We start from the raw sequence: 14,630 nt of genomic DNA on the forward strand, positions 1-14,630 counted from the left end.
AGCACAGGATGAAACACAAACACTGTTGGTGTGTTTTCTAACTTTGAATTTTATTTTATTCATTTTTAACTTTTGGAAATGTACCAGGAAACAGAGAGGATGTTAACTCGAAGGGCTACCACAGTGGGGACTCGTTTTTGTTTTGTTTTTTTCGTTCTTTTTTTTTTTACAACCGAGAGATGGAGAGTTACAACCAGTGAGTATAATAAATTGAGGTACAACAGAGCAGCAGGAGAAAAAAAAAAAAAAAAACTATCTTATGTTTATTCGGTGATATTTTTTCAGGAAGAAAAAGAATTATAATTAAAGTGAGCCACAAATTGCAAATTCATGACTTTTTTTTTTTTTTTGCTCAAATTAATTGAGTAAACATTTTCATAGCTTCAGTTTTAACAAACCGACTTATTAAGTCTGGGCATGGATCAAAGAGTTTTCCAAATTAGGGTTATGCTATGTGAAACTGTAAGACAAATCCTAAGCAATTTGCCCTTGAGAAAATAATTCTAGACATAACATCATTAAGTGGGAATGCTACTAATTAAATCTGATTATTTATCTCTATTGTATTACATCCTCTATTGCAACATACAAGTCTTTCTCCTCAGGTGCTAGAAAGAAGAAAAAAGTAAAACGTGGTCACTAAGAGTCATCTTCTGACTGATTTTTGTCAAAGCTATACGGGCTCCTACAGTCAACCTACAGGACACGTAAAGAGGAACCATGTTGAAATAGGGCCGTCTGTTCCGCTGTCTTCTTCCTTCTTCACCGGCTCAAACAAGCTCATCAGCCATTTGGGTGCGCTCTCGCTTCTTGCCTTCCTTCTTTTGCTTCTTTGCATCTGCAAGGATAAAAAGGTTAAAATTTGACAGTTTCTCTACAAGTTTTTGTGAAAAGTTAAGATAACCTGTGCTCGGTAACAAAATGTATTAACTGTATGAGTTTTAATCTTTTTTTCGCCAGAGTTCACATTTTGTGCTGTGACGATTGTAGTTCTGTGCTCTCTTGGGGATTGATTTGGCAGCCTGGGTTGTACCCCATGAAAAACCACCTTATCAACTTGCCGCAACAGTGGCTTGGTACCTGGCTGCCATGACAGGAGCCACAGTGCATGGCTCTTCTTTCTGCTTTATGGCCTCTCCACTCTGGTAAACAGAAATAGAGCACAACCCTCAGAGGTTTGGACAGCTAGCTTCTGCCTAGCTGTGTGTTGGTCATTCAGCTGTGCTGTTTATTTTTGTTTGTATCTGCGTGGCTCCATGTATGTCTATCTCTTAGCCAAATTGTTGGTGTCTTATCATTTTACAACTTTGATGTTTCGCATTTTAGCGCGCAGATGTTATATGTCTAAAAGTACCACATCTAACATCTGTGCAAATGGTTGTTTGGCAGGAAAATGGCTCATTTCATTAGAACATATTCTGCCAAGTCATATTGGGAACATTACAGGTGGAAATAAAACAAATCATGACTGAAATTCACTGGACAATAAATACAGCCTTTTTTTTTTAAATCATGTGCGTATAGAGACAGGAAAACAATTCATGGCTCTCGACTGACTTTGCTCTATATGAAGACTGCTTTTGCAAAAAAAATAGAAAAAAGGGAAGAAAATGCCTAAAAGCCACAGTGTGGTGTGGTGCACTACCACAAGGGTAAAGAACCCAGAACTAAGTTTTGCAAGCTGCTGAACCGAAAAACTGAGCCTTAAGGAGACAAAGTGGATACAGGCAATAAAACAAGAGACCTCAGAAGGACAAATGACAATTCTGTGGAATCCCAACACTCGCTCTGTTTTGCAGCAAGCATTCTGTCAGTGAGAAGTAAAATGTATAAATGCCAATTTAGGACTACTATATTTACTTCAGGCTAAGCCAAAGCATTTTGAAAGTGTGCAGCAGCAGTGAGCTCCAGAGTTTTTCCTGGCTCAGAACAGAGCTTTGGGTGGTGACTATGTATGTTAGCAAAACTGGCCTGTGCAAATTCATCTATTTCCTTAGCCATTTATCCAATCCAGGGTCACGGGAGAGCTGGAGCCAATCCCAACAGCTATAGGGCAAGTACTCATCAAATGTAATGTTTTCACTATGAGTATTACATAATACTATATTGTGTCCAAAGACATGCAGTTAGGTTAATAGGTGATTCTAAACGTGTGTGGTTATCTGTCTCTCTGTGTAAACCCTGCGACAGACTGGCGACCTGTCCAGGGTGTACCCTCCCTCTCACCCTATGATCGCTGGGATAGGCTCTGCGACCCTTATAAGGATAAGCAGAAGAGAATGGATGGATGTATCTTAACAAATCACAGCTCTTAAAGAGCACCATATGTCTAGTTAGCAATTTGGAAGCAAATGTTACTTATGTGGAGAATTCAGAGAGCTATGAATATTGTGCTTGGAAGCGTCTCAGCAAACTGACTTAGCACAATAACAGGGCCTTAAAGCCTTATTTATAAAAAAAGATCCAGTCTTTAATTGTGCGCATATCAAAGCTTGTTTTAGAATACAGACAGTGCAGTGGCATCTGCACTCCCTCTCTGAAAGTGGTTTTTGAAAATGCTACAACCTAACCATGAGTCTGTCAAGGTAGCCGCACTGCCGTGACTCATCTGGACACTTCAAAGGAACAAAGCCATGCTTAATATTGTTAGTAACACCTGTGCTTTCCCCATGATGACAAGTTAAAATGGCTGGTGTGAAAAATGCACATGGATAATGTTGAATAAAAATAATACATTTTGCTCCTTCTGCACTTTTCATCATCCTCTACATGTTTGAAGTTCTTAGGTGTTTGGCATGTCTAATCTCTGACTATAAATCGTGTTTCAAAGCAAGATTTGTCCAGCTTAGGACACGTTGAACGGCGATGTCAGCCATCTGCATCCAAAGCACATGGTCTAAACAAAAGAAGTGACCTTGGCAAAGTAGAAAGTGATGGTGTGTGATGAAAATGACTGTCATTATAAGATGTCTGGAAATCCCGCAGGGACAGTAACATACAGAAAAGCTACATTGTGATTCTGTATGCATTCACTTTGTGCACTTTTGTTTGGAGAGATTACATTAAGAAATTATCTTAGCCTAATAACGTGCTGGCAAGCAGTTCTAAACTCCGACACGGCTTGCTTTACCAATGAGATTCGAGCCGCCTTTCAGCCTTTTAACATTCTCAACGTGCACTACCAGGAAAAAGCCGAAAATCTCTTCTTGTCATCTCAGTTGCAAACTTCCACTGGCATAAGAATCTTGACATGCAAAGCGCTCTCGCCCCTGCAAATACAGAAATTACTCTTCCATGCCATTTGTTTACTTGTTTTTTTTATTTGTTTCAATGTTTTCTCTCTCTTCATCTCCCTGCTGTTTTGTGTCAGCATATTTTGCTCCCTGGAGAGAGAGAGATGGAAGAAAAGGATTTATTGTCATGCTGTTCTCTCAGCTCCATATATGAGATGTGGACTCTTATGCCAGTTTGGAGTACTTTCTGCTGCATTTGCACATTGCATGACTCTGCTTCTTTTTGCCTCTGACACAGACTCATAATCAGACCCTTGCTGCCTTCTCCAATCTGCCCTGAGCCAAAACACAGTGGCTACATATTTGCACAAATTTCAGGCTTTTTGCATTCACTTAATAAAAATGCACATATTAAAGTAAAACTTGCATATTAAGTTAATGATATAGGATAACTGTAAACTATTTATCTACTTTATACTTCTGCTTCACAGGAAGAAAATGATACTGCTCCACGTTATTGAATCACAAAGTAAAAATTAGCTCCGCCTCAATGAAATGCAATGTTACTATTTGACATCCACCTTTTCACCCTCATTTGATCAAACTTTCTGTGTTATTTTCTAATTAAAACATTATTCCAACAGTAGCTAAGGACACAGTATTATCAAGTTTTTTGTTTTATAATTTATTCTAATTGTTTTGCTTCTCAGACTTTCATTGAGGTGGAGCTGCTTAGACAGCTAAAGCAAGCGAGCTGGAGTATGACACTGATGCACATGCCATCGGTGTCATAAAATGTCATAAAAAAGAATAAAAAGGCATTTTATTACTTATTACAACTTTATCAATTATAAAGTTTGACCACTCTCAACCTCAGTTTTCGCAGCTATGCCTCTTCGCCTTTTGGAGGCAGTAATCCTGAGTTCAGTAACACAACCATATGTGGCTGTAAATGCATGTCTTTGACTTAAAAATGAGGACACCTCCTGTCTGTTCAAGATGAATGGCAGAAGCAAATTCACTCCAAGAAGATCCAGAGATGCCAGATTTCTCCTAACAAAGCCTTTTGTTTTACCTGAAATCAACTTTGGCATGCAAAGACTCCCTCACGCACTGCTCTCAGTGTTGTGCTGAAAGAGAAGGTGGGGACCTTGAGATTTCTACAGGTATTCATAATGTTTCATTTCTGTCAGTCTTTGTTCTCTCTTTCGTTCCAGAGGGTCCGTGTTTCACCTGGACTAGACAGCAAAGACACGCAACTCTGGATCTCAGATCGCTCCCAAGGTGCCTCTTACCATTGTCTCCTTCAAAATCTGCAAATGACAGATGCTGCCGCCACAGCAGCAACCCTGCTGCACTCAGGGAAAACCCGGCTGCATCTCCTAAACCTAAAGTGGCTGGTCAGGATTACATATTTGGCTGGGCAGACATGTTCTCCCAGCTGGGGGTTAGATGGTCTCTTCTTTCTCTCACTTTGTCTCTCTAAGGCAAACATTTCTGTGTTTGTTTGTTTTTCAGGGTCTTTTTTTCCCTTTTCATAAGCCCTCTGATTCTGCTGCTGTGGACTGTATCTCTGCCATCCCCTGACTCACAGAGTAGAGCATGCACAATTCCCCCTACCATGTGAACCTTATTGTGCACAGCACCCCCTCTCTGTTTCCTAGTAGCTCCCCTGTTTCCCAAGGCTTATCTTCCAACTGGCAGACATGGGATATCACACCTCGCACAGATATCGAGTCTCTCTTCCCAACTGCCTCCCTTCACGTCTGCCCCTGTCATCCTTGCTCTGCATCTCTTTTGCCCTCAGCTCTCACACCTCTTAGGTTGTCACACCGCATCCGTGCATCTGGCTTTAATTGATGTGCAGGTATGCGGTGCTGCACACATGACTGCTAAACAAATAGATTTTGACACAGTCACAGACTATATTTAAATACATGCTGCACTTTTTTACTTGCGCTGCGCCTTGAACTGATGTGCAGTGATATTGTCTACATGTTTAATGTGGATATAATCAAGCATCTCTAAACGATTGATAAGAATTTAATGAGGAAGTCATATTTGATTTTGTTTAATTATGTAAATTAATCATTTGGTTCCTTATGAAACACTCAAGAAACTGAAAAAAACCTGCATGTCCATAGTTGCACAGATAGATGAAGGTCTGAGAAGTATAAATGAGCACACATTCAATTTCACATTAAGTAAAATATTATTTTGAACAAAATGCATCCAATTACTTTCTATACCTTCTAAATATAAATCCACATACACCTTTACGTGTTTAAAAGTATCATATACTTGCTGCAAAGTGTGAGAGATGGTAAGTAGAGTGCATCTCTTCAAGATGTTCCTACTGTCACAATGTATTAACAATGTGCTACCAAGAGAAATACTCAACTGACTCCCTCTTTTGAAAGTCAAATAGTGTGTGGCAAAAAATCTTAAGACAAACAGTGTTGCAGACAGATGTGCAACATTTCACAGCACTGCAGCGGCAGACGTGTTGCACTGAGAGGGTCTCTCAGAAGTGCTCACATTGTCTTATCTTTGCAGAGCGGGACTTCGCCTGACTGTGGTTGTTTGATAAAGCGATGGTAAGGTTAAGTAAACTGTATGTGCAAACTTCATGTGCACATGTGGCATCTGGGGAGTGTGATAAGGTTGCCGTTTATGGCCACTGGCAATATTTTGTACTCATTATAATTCTGTTTGGACAATGGAACATCCTTGTTTACAAAACTGACAAAAAGCACCAACTCATTTGGAATGAATCGAGTGCTTCTCATCAACAGTTTTGCCTCAATTTTTCAAGCAGGCAGGGATATATTGTAGATATTCCATGTTTCTTTCAGATTTTCTAATTACCTTGTATCTTATAGCTCCTTAAATGTTCTATAAACTGATTAATTCCCACATTCTCTGTGAAATGGAGGCCAAAAGTATTCCTCAGTTTAGTGTCTTATACATGACTGAAGAAAGCTAAAAGCTTGTACTTATAGCTGAATAATGAGTTAACCTATTCACCCTTGCTTTAACACTGTCTTTCACAGCTCCAACTTAGCACTTAAGTAAGAGGGTTTCCATCATACTGATGGCAGATTGAATATAAATTTGAATCACAGCTGGCTTTGCCTCGATTAAATCATTTGCAAGGGTTTGCTGGATTTAGCGGAGATGCAATCAGTCTGAGATGTGCCGGAGACAAGATAAATATCTCCTGAATTTACACAGTTATTATCACAACGAGGATAGAATTAGTTCATTCTCCCAAATACCTTGATACATACTTTGTACTACTCTACTGACGCCAATCCGTCCTACTTAAAATGAAGCCCAAGTATTTTTGCCTTTGATTTTGACCCATGTGTCGTGACAAACAAAAGAGGCAAATGTGCGGACGTGTCAGGATACAGCGAAGCACTTTGGCAGAAGAAACAAAGAGGTCTGAGCGGTAAGCATCCCTTCAGCTACGATTAATTACAAAAACGAAGTGATCTGACATTGCCCGTAACTATTTACAGTGATCTAACAGTGAAAGTCCCGGAATGATTTTTCATATAGACCACGTGTCTGCGTGGGTCTGGCTTTTGATCTAAACCAACCTAATATCATGTGAGTTTCCTGGAAAGTAAACAGTTTTCAAACGAGCCCAAAAAAGGCCAGTGCTGTACGTAGGGTGGTTTTCAACAGATCTGTCTTACATTACAAATATTGAAGGAAGTTTATGAACGTGGCTTGTAAAAAAGGCTTTGTGCTGCTTTAATTTCACCCCAGATTTATATTTTACGATGATATTTTGATTCCTTCTGTAAATATTTTGAATTGGCATTTTCTTTTAGGTACAAGTTATATAATAGGAAGCAGACAGTTCCTATATTAGCACGCTAAATTCTAACCAATAAGCGGTGCACTTTTCTGTACACCCCTATTTCCTACACATACCAAATAAGGCTGTCAGATGAAACTAAAACAGCAAACCAGTAGATCTTATAATAGCTGGACTAATTGAGCCTCACTGGAATTTGTAGAATTTTTTTGATGTACTTGGCACCAGCCTTACACATACTTGGCAGGTGTAGGGCTGGTGGTCAAAGTGAGTGCACGTTGTGGTCTGAAGTTGTTTAAAAGAGCAGTTGTCGAGGGGAAAAAAGGCCAAGAAATACAAACACAGATTCCTTCATTCATTAGTGAGATGTTCCACAGACTGAGTAAATATTCACGGGTAGGTAGCCAACAGAATTGTGACTGCTTTGAGGAAAAGAGATTACAATTTGAAATTTCCACTAAGGCTCCATTACTCAGACTATTTTGGGATCTGCATGTATTCTGTCTTACTGGGAATTTAATGGAGGGTTTACAACACGCTCGTCTCTCTGCTTTCATTAGCCACCCACAAGGTGTAGTCTTGGAACTGGAGGTGTACTTAGCCAGCGAAGGAATTTCATTTCCAGTAACTTCAAAGATGCAATATGGGCTGTACAATGTGAGTCATCAGAAGCTGCTGAGCTTAGCTGCTAATCAACAACCTTGTTTTTTAAAAAATACAAAAGGTAGGAAATACTACATTTGATGTATTTCTAATTGAAATGTTAAATATTTACCGATTACACATTAAAGTAACACCCTCCTAACTAATATGGAAAGTTTATTTAGCTAATATTATTAATTACTTTATATTAGATCATAGATAACTTCTTGGATGTCATAGGGCCAATGTAAAACGTCACATGCATGTTTCTGACAAGCCAGTTGCTTTGAGTCGCATTCATTTTTAGAGTAGAGCACGCTCTCGGATCAGTAACAAAACCTTTATTTTAAAACGTCCCTCTCTATATAACTAATAATAATGATATACGAGACACTAGATATGACATTGTAATTAACTATCAAGGAACGATTTTTACCAAAAAGCTAATCTCTTTAAAAGTAATAGCAACAAAATGAGTAGTACAAGATATCACATTTTTGGACATGGTGATTCAGCATAACAACTTTAGTGCATCCCACCTTTCGTGACCAGCTCAACATGGGAGAGTTGCATTTTATGCAGCAAATGTTTTATTTCTGTCATCTTACCTTGCAGCTTGGTTTTAGGGATTTTCCCACAAGGCTTGGTGGCTGTGACGGTGGCAGCGCAGGTCGCGTCCATGAGCGCTCGCTTTAGCACTCCCGTTCTGTTCTTCTTGCCCGTTGCCAGATCGCACTCCCCCCAGGCCTGGAAGTCGTACTTGCATTCACCTATCAAGTAAAAAAGACATCAGACTTTAAATCACCTGCTTTTTGTTAGTGAAGTCGCTCGAAGAAAGAATGGTATGGACGGGATCAGAAAGGAAACCTGCACATCTTACATTTGTTTTTAAAAGGAGTTCATTGTAATCAGTGACCGTAACAAGCCTCTGAGCCTGGGGAGTGCTGAGTCATTGACTTTGAATGGGTGTTTGATGAGCAGTTGCCTACCCTCTTCCATCAAGAGAAACTGTCCACCGCTCGCAAAGTGCCTTCATGAGACCATTTTCTTAACAACAAAGTAAAGTGTGTTTATGTTTTTTCCTGCTGGAGTCGGTGATGCTTCACAGTTTGAGTCTCATATTCTTGATATGATGAAACCTTCTAAAAGATGAATGTAATCAAGCAGAGCCTGGCTCCCGGATAGATGTCATTTTAGAGGAGGACAATTTTACATATTTACATATTCGTGATGTTTGGGGCGAGGTCTTGCTGGTGCTTTCATTTCATCATACATTTTAAACAACTTAAATTCAACCAAAAGAAGTGCATGATTTCTCTAGACGGATGGCAACAGTCGCTAATGCACTGTATGTTACGGATATTGGTTTGAAAAGCATGCAGGCGTGTGTACGTTAGTGTTTGTTTATGTACTGTATGTCCATGTCCCACTTATCTCTCTCCATTAATTTTTTTTCCCCAGTCTAGCCGGGTTCCCTCGAGGATGTGACACTCATTCTTCTGCCTCCTCTCTCATCAAAGCATCAGCGCCCTTGTCACTGCTTCTGAGATCCCAAGGTGCTCATCAGAGGAGGGGAGAGGTGGGAGAAGGGGCGAGGAAAAGAGGGGCGAAGAGCGAAGAGGGGGAGTGACAGGGCCATTGTTGCAAGAATCCTACAGGGACTTCCTGAGCAACCAACTTTAAAAACCCTATGCCTCCACAGCTGTAAATTGTCTTGGAGAGAGAGCTCCCTCGCTGACTACCAGGAATTTGTCAGGCAGCTCATGTATTCTTTAAGGTGTTTCATACAGTGTAACACACAGTATTTGTGCTGGCAAAAATGATGGTTGCAAAAGTGTGAAAACACCCCCTCATGACTATTCATTAAACCAAAGTCTCAAATCACTGAATATAATTTGTTAAGCAGTGAAAAAGACCTCAGTCCTAACTCATTTCTACAGAGCCTAAAGAAACTTGAGTGCCATCAGATAGAAACAGCATCTATGCAAAATGAAATATCTTCGTGAAACAGCCAACATTTTGCTTTTGATGTTGTTTCATACATTTCACCATCACTAAGATCATCCCCACCATCTATTCTTCATATCACATACTCTTTATTTCTGGAATGATTTCTAGTTTAAGTCCTTCTTGCTTTCAAAATCTTAAAAAATATGCACATAAATTTTATGTACAGTACTGTGGTCATGAGTCATCCTAATTTCCTTATATTTTGCTTCCAACAAGATTTTTTCCCATTTTTAAAGTGGTCTTAAGGAATTTTTTTTGGTTTTTCAAGCTATTTAATACTGATCTATAAATATTTCAAGGATAAAAAAAAGTCACCTTTCTTTTTCAAAGAACCACATCATTTGCTCTCTTCTCTTTTTTTAGTTGAATGTATATAAAATGCCAAAGATAATACACAGTGTGACAGATAAAAATAAGCAATTTTGCACCAACAAGGTGATTCCTAAAAGCTATTAACTGAAAACTTGCTATAGCTCAAAAAAACATGAATGGTATGTGAAAGTCGTGTCTTTTGCTGGAAAAGAAATGCAGCAAAGACCTGACACGGGACCTGAGAGACACGGCCATTTCTGATGACTACCTGATCCATCTACTCATCAGAAATGGTCTCAGAGGAAGTGTGCCTGTCAGTCATTTAAAGGAAGGGAAAAGGCTGAGATATGCTAAATTGCATAAGAATTGGACTGACTGTGACAAAATGTCTTGGGGAGTGATAGATCTCAATTTTAAATGTGTGTTTCTAATCATCACGAGTATGTATGGAGGACAGGAGGTCAGGAGAGAGGTACAACAGTACAGTACAGTAAAAACATGGTGGAGGCTCTGTCATAGTTTAGGGCTCCATTTCAGACAGTGTTGTTTGCTAGAATTGATCGAATTATGAGTATAGAAAAGCATGCTTGGATAGAAAAACATACAATGGAGCACTGTCAGTCATGGATTGGTCTGCCCAGAGCTTAAATAACATTATCGAAGCAATGTAAGATCGTGCTGACAGAGAACAGAGAAAAAGGCAGCCAACATTCAAAGAAGGATGGTATAAACTGGTGGTTTTCCCTTATATACTGTATATTCTTGTATGTGCACGTCTACATTTCATCACTGCAACATTTTCCCATTTTCTGAGCAATATATAAAGAAACAAGTGATGTCTTGAGACTTTTGCAAAAATATTGCATGCTTGTGTTGGTTGTATGACATATGAGTACATGGGGATGGTCATATATTATATGGAGTGGGAAGAATTTGTTCTATGACTAACCATTAATCCCCTTTCCTGGCAATAAGAGATCCAGTTATTTATTAATTTTAATTACTTTCATACATTTTCATTTCCACCTAATAAAGAAGCAATGTGCTTGTGTTTTTGTGCTATGAAAGACCTGCATACGCTAACCGTTTTATAGAAATGCACCACGGAACCAAATATTTCTACTTCCTAGTAATTCTTCTCCATTCAGCTCTCACATAGCTGCTTTCTGTGGATTCATATTGTATCAGCCACTTCAGCACTCCATATGACTTATCTCTTTCGGTTTATTATAATGAGACCCATTAGCTGCTGTGTTTGTTACCTTGGTCACCAGTCCCATAGGTACTCGTCTTTTTTGTGTCATGCTGCTGGAAACCCCAGTTTTACAATATTGTGCCCACCTCTTATATTAATATTTATTCTCCTCGCATCACTGTGTTATACTTTGGCAAGAGGCAAAGAACAGTTTGGGCTGTGTGCTGCAAACTGGAAAACCAACGTTAACCTAGTTTTCACTAGTTGGTTTTTAAGGGTCTTTTGGGTCTTAGTATTCTAATTAGATGTAAGAGTTTTGCCAGATGGGATGTCAAATCTTTCATGCTCAGGACTCTTAGAACTATACTAAAAAAAAAAAAAAATCCCAGTTTTTCATGTCTCTTTTAAGACTTCATAGCTAAAGGCATATAATACAGCTCCTTATTTGAGTACGCTACCTACTAGAGCTTAGATAATAAGTGTACTAGTAACATAGTATATTAATTAATGGCAAACAGACAATTTACTTAGGTCTATATTTGGATATGCTGCAGCTAACAGCCAGGGTTGAAGTAGAGGGTCTTTTCACACCTATTCTTACAGGTTCTGTTATCCATTTTTTTTCAAGTACAAAAGTATCCACACTTAAAACCACACTGCTCGCATTTTGCAGGATTTCCAGCCAAGAGGGGCAATTCACACTTTTAATTTTGTTTCTTTTCTAAACTAACTTTCCACAGTTTCAAACACGCAGACGTGAAACTTAACACCACTCCTCCAAAACTTTTCTTGCAGTAATCTATGTAGCCAGTTAGCACCATTATTTCCTGCAGTGTGTTCATCATTCGTGACAGGCTCATTGCAGAGCAGCAGGCTCTTGCCTGACAGGCCTTACTGTGGGAACAAATGTCCTCCAGGCTTGTCACTGCAAGACATTTCGGCTGTAAAAGCCTCACCGTCTCAAGCCCAAAAAAGAAAATGACAATGCCGGGCAAGTATTCCTATGTTTTCCATGACAATATATTATATACACTGCATAGATGTTTTTGTTGTACCTCTAATTAGCTAGCTTACTCATTCCTATTCTGAAAATGGGACCATTGTTTGTGTAAATGACGGGCCACAATAAATCATCGGGAGACGTGGTGGGAGATGGATGGCATCCATGTATTTGTACAGAAGGAGGGGAGTCCTGGGTCATTTAGAAGGCATAAATTATTTAAAAACCTAAAACAGTAGGTATTCTAAATTCTACTGGGAAAAGTAGATCCTTCTTTTCCTACTTCAACAAAACAACATGTGAACATTTATCACCTCCAAACTTCTTTTTCCAGTTGCACGGGATCTTGCAGCGCTGGGTCTTGATGGTCTGCTTGCAGTCAGTGCCGGTGCGCGTTCCCTCCCTGGTGCCAAGTCCACAGTCCCCTTCGTTGGCTACGCACACACTCCACTGCCAATCCCCACAGTCTGACTTGCGTTCCTTCTTTCCTGTAGAATCACATCCATATTATAACACAACATCAAAATAGATAGCGCTGAGCAGGAATCCCCATGAACGTCTGTTTACAGATCTTGTAAAGAGCTGCTCACAATACCTGACAAAAGACAACAAATGTCACTACTTTTAGGCTTAAAACAACATATTTGGGTCCCAAGACAACACAGAAGGAATCAAATCTCGAGGCATGAATTTAGCGAGATGTGAACTCATCAGGTCATCTCCACTAAGGCTAGTAGCTACAGGTTGTATTACTTCTATCAGTATAAAACAACTGAAACTTAATGAAGTGAGAGGGCCAGAGCTCCACTGAGGGTAATCTAAAACATAGACTAAACCGATGATAGTGCTTGTTCTATTACACTGATTTTTGTACTTGCTGCCAAAAGTTAATGAGAGCTCACAGTGCACTCATACACTGCTGACCTAAACTGGTGAAGAACTGTCTGAAAAAGCAAGGCTGTTTTTAATTCTTCTTTTAAGCTGAGTTTAGTAGCAAGTATTCCAAAAAAGGGGAAAGTTTAAATTGTTAATTAAATGAAATAGTGTTTCAAACACCCCTTGATTGTTGTTCATTGTGTATTTTAGGACAAACAAAGTGTGTTTTCCTTTTGTTTTGTTTGTAATTTCTTAAAATAAATGAATATAGAACAAATAATATAGTATTCCAATAACATGGTTCTCCATTACTCATGTCAACTCCTGAAATGGTGCGTGTTCAGCCAGACACCCGCGTGATTCTGTTATCTTGTATTCTATCTTGTATTCTGTCAAAACTTGAGATTTTAACATCAGCTGTGAAGTTATTTCCCACAGTGAAATATGATTTAGGTCTTACATCAATCTTGCTCGTGATTTTTATTTATTAAATCTTCTGTTTATGAATTCCTTGCTTAGCCTTCTGCAATTGCAGACCAACTTCTGTTAGATGGTAGAAACTGGAAGGATAGATGGATGGTTGGATGTTCGTCTGTTAAAGTACCCCCTTTAGGACTGTATCACATTATTTTAAGGCGGCTGTAATGAGTTTAGGTGTTTGCACTAATTTCCAATGCAAATTAACTTTTTTCCCCTGAATTTAAATTAGGTTAAATGTGTTTTCTTTACCCAAGCGGGATTACTCCACTTTTTTTTGTTCCTTATTGCAAATTATTCCTATTTGTCTCTTGTTAATTCTCATAGGAGACCAATTATTTTATCCTCAAAGTTGTATTTTAAAAATTATATTTGTATTTTTTGAAGAGTTTTGTATGACTAAATTGGTTGTTCAACAGGACAGTGAAATGTGACAGCATGCACACTGCTTAATTTAAGGTTAACTAACACTTTTCCCTCTTTATCTTCTGACAAGTATACTTAAAAGTTTGAAGGTTTCACCTTGTTTTTCTGCTTTGCCTCCTTCAGCTGCAATCACTGTAAGCACCAGGAGTGCTATTGCCACCCGTGTCCACTGCTTCTGTCCATTCATTCTGAAAGTCCCAAAAAGACATCTGTTAGCAGGAGAATCCTACTTCTTCACGGTTTAAATGTTACAGATCAACATCAAGCAATTATTCTGTGTTCCTTAAAATGCAACTATAGTCAGCTAATCCACTCCCTTAGTTCACACAGGACACAAAACCCCAATCCCAGCAGATAATCTGATATCATTGCCACTCCACATCAGTTAAAGCTCAGATCATTTTATTCTTTGAATCCTATAGGCAGTTGGCATATATCTGCAAGCCACTTTGCAACCATCATTTCCTCAGCTTCTCCATTCCATGCTGCCTGTGCTCTGAATACCCTTAGGTTTCCATGTATGCATGTGGGAGGGGATGTTCTAACATTTCAAAGCTCTGATTTAAAAGAAAATACACCTGAAAAGCAATCGTCACGCAGCCACCCATCACACGGATCAACAAGAACATC

The 14,630-nt window shown here is 39.1% G+C and overlaps 1 protein-coding gene across 1 annotated transcript in view; it reads right to left on the minus strand.

Moving 5' to 3' along the window:
• Nucleotides 1–31: 31 nt before the first annotated feature.
• ptn (pleiotrophin) overlaps nucleotides 32–14,630 on the minus strand; it is a 58,453-nt gene continuing 43,854 nt past the window's right edge. The window contains exons 2-5 of the mRNA XM_040035533.1: nucleotides 14,097–14,188; nucleotides 12,536–12,709; nucleotides 8,313–8,474; nucleotides 32–838 (exon numbers count right to left, since the gene is read on the minus strand). Of these exons, the coding sequence (XP_039891467.1) occupies nucleotides 771–838; nucleotides 8,313–8,474; nucleotides 12,536–12,709; nucleotides 14,097–14,187 (495 nt within the window). The 5' untranslated portion in view covers nucleotide 14,188 and the 3' untranslated portion in view covers nucleotides 32–770. The remainder of the gene's footprint in view (nucleotides 839–8,312; nucleotides 8,475–12,535; nucleotides 12,710–14,096; nucleotides 14,189–14,630) is intronic.

The sequence above is a fragment of the Simochromis diagramma genome, unplaced genomic scaffold (assembly GCF_900408965.1).
Source record: "Simochromis diagramma unplaced genomic scaffold, fSimDia1.1 OVJJ01000816.1, whole genome shotgun sequence".
NCBI lineage: Eukaryota > Metazoa > Chordata > Actinopteri > Cichliformes > Cichlidae > Simochromis > Simochromis diagramma.